Below are 1,988 nucleotides of genomic sequence, written 5' to 3'. Positions count from 1 at the left end.
TTGTCATCCCATGTAGCTATTACTCACTGAGGTGTGGACAACTAATTTGGGAAGACCTTTGTGAACAGAAATGTTATCTGCAAATATGAGAGATTATACCTCCCACATTAAATAAACTCAAGTGCATGTCTTGCTATTGCCGAGTCTCAATATCATTTCTACTTTACTGAGAGTTAAATGTAAGTGTTCTTGGGCAGAAAGAGAAGCTCTCACCTTGGACCACAGTCTGTCCTTTACTAGCTCCATAAAATCACACATTAAATTGTTCTCAGTTGAAAAATTGAGGTAATAATACATAATAATAATTCAGTTTTCAGAATCAAATTGGATAATATATATGGCATGCAATATGAGTGTAAATCCCATATCAGCAATTCTGTAAAATAAAACACCACATGAGATGAAGGATGGTTCAGAATTTATTCAGAAACATATAGGTAAGAATCCCTGCTACTAAGGACATAGGCCAAAGTTACCATGAAAAGAAGAAAGAAGGTTAAAAGAACCATGATGACAAAATTGAAAACAAAAATATGATTGTAAAGATTATTGATCAGTTGCAGAAACCTAAGTTTCTTAGAAGGAGAGAATGAAGCTCTTGACTTTAGAGTCGAATGGAGACCGTGACTCCACGTTGAGAATACATGAAACTGGCACATGATCCACAAAGTGTAAGGAAAAAAGAATCAGGATGAAGTATTCTGCCCTCCCTCAAGCTGATTCACAAGATTTTAAACATGCAAAGAAATAAAAAAAAATTGGTGAAAGCATACTGTGTATCAGTAAAGTTTGAAAGTAAATTTGTCTTCTGAAAGATAAGTGAGTTGGGGCCAGGTGTGGTAGCTCACACCTGTAATCCCAGCACTTTGGGAGGCTGAGGCAGGTGGATCACTTGAGGGCAGGAGTTCCAGACAAGCCTGTTCAACATGGGGAAACCCTGTCTCTACTAAAAATACAAAAAATTAGCCAGGGGTGGTGGCACAGGCATGTAATCCCAGCTACTCAGGAGGCTGAGGCAGGAGAATCACTTGAACCCAGGATGGAGGTTGCAGCGAGCCGAGAGCATGCTGCTGCACTCCAGCCTGGGTGACAGCGAGGCTCCGTCTCAAAAGAAAAAAAAGTCAGTTGAGCAGAAGGTTGTTGTGTGAGGATGATGATCCTCTGTGGTGCTGCTCAGCAACAAGAAGGCTGGCAGCAGCTGGACACACAGCAGGCTGGGCAGTAGCAGGGCTGGCAGCAGCTGGATCCACAGCTCAGGTTTAGGCAACCAGGCAGGCAGGCAGTCGTGGGGTGGTAGCAGGTTCTTCTGCAGTACACAGGTGCACAGGAGCTGCTCTGGCCATAGCTGGACCCACAGCTTGTTTGGCCACAGCAGCTGGACCCACAGCAGGTGGGCTGGTAGCAGGGCGTGCTGCAGCAGGAAGGCTGGCAGCAGCTGGTCACACAGGTGGGCTGGCAGCAGGTTGTCCTGCAGCAGGTGTTTTGACAGCAAGTTGGGCGGCAGCAAGGCTGGCAGCAGCTGGACACACAGCAGGAGGGCTGGCAACAGGGTGTGCTGCTGCAGGTGGTCACAGTGGTGGGCTTCCAGCAAGTGGTCCTGCAGCAGGTGGTCCTGCAGCATGTAGGCTGACAGCAAGGGGAGCAACAGTGGGTCATGGTGTCGGGGTGGAGGGTGGGCTTCTGTTCAGAGGTGAGTTTCCCAGAATCTGATGACTCCTTGCAATCTGGACCTTTTATACATGTGGCCTCCAAAGTTTCCATCAGTCAGCAGGATTTTTCTTTCTTGCTGTTTACAATTGTTTTCCATAGTCTGTTTGGCGTTGTCAAAGAGGAAGTCATTTCCTAAATGTTATGAATCTTTGGAAAGTAAGGGCTTAATCTGTTTCTTAATTGTGAATTACTCGTAGAAACTTTGTTTCAGATTAAAGGAAGGCAATCTCATCATCAGCTTTGTTCCTGCTCTGACCATCATTTCGTCATGTGATAGT

General features: G+C 45.5%; 1 protein-coding gene across 1 annotated transcript; it reads right to left on the bottom strand.

The window, feature by feature from the left end:
- Window positions 1-1,173: 1,173 nt before the first annotated feature.
- LOC129017421 (keratin-associated protein 9-6) lies at window positions 1,174-1,656 on the bottom strand. The gene has a single exon (XM_054457982.1). The coding sequence runs from the start codon at window positions 1,654-1,656 to the stop codon at window positions 1,174-1,176; it is 483 nt and encodes a 160-aa protein (XP_054313957.1).
- Between the last annotated feature and the right edge of the window lie 332 nt (window positions 1,657-1,988).

This window comes from Pongo pygmaeus, chromosome 19 (genome assembly GCF_028885625.2).
Source record: "Pongo pygmaeus isolate AG05252 chromosome 19, NHGRI_mPonPyg2-v2.0_pri, whole genome shotgun sequence".
In the NCBI taxonomy this organism is placed as follows: domain Eukaryota; kingdom Metazoa; phylum Chordata; class Mammalia; order Primates; family Hominidae; genus Pongo; species Pongo pygmaeus.
This window is presented reverse-complemented; position numbering and strand designations above follow the sequence as displayed.

What these genes read in the sequence shown, in the direction of transcription:
- LOC129017421 (XM_054457982.1), bottom strand. Translation starts at nt 1,656, where the DNA reads ATGACCCACTGTTGCTCCCCTTGCTGTCAGCCTACATGCTGCAGGACC.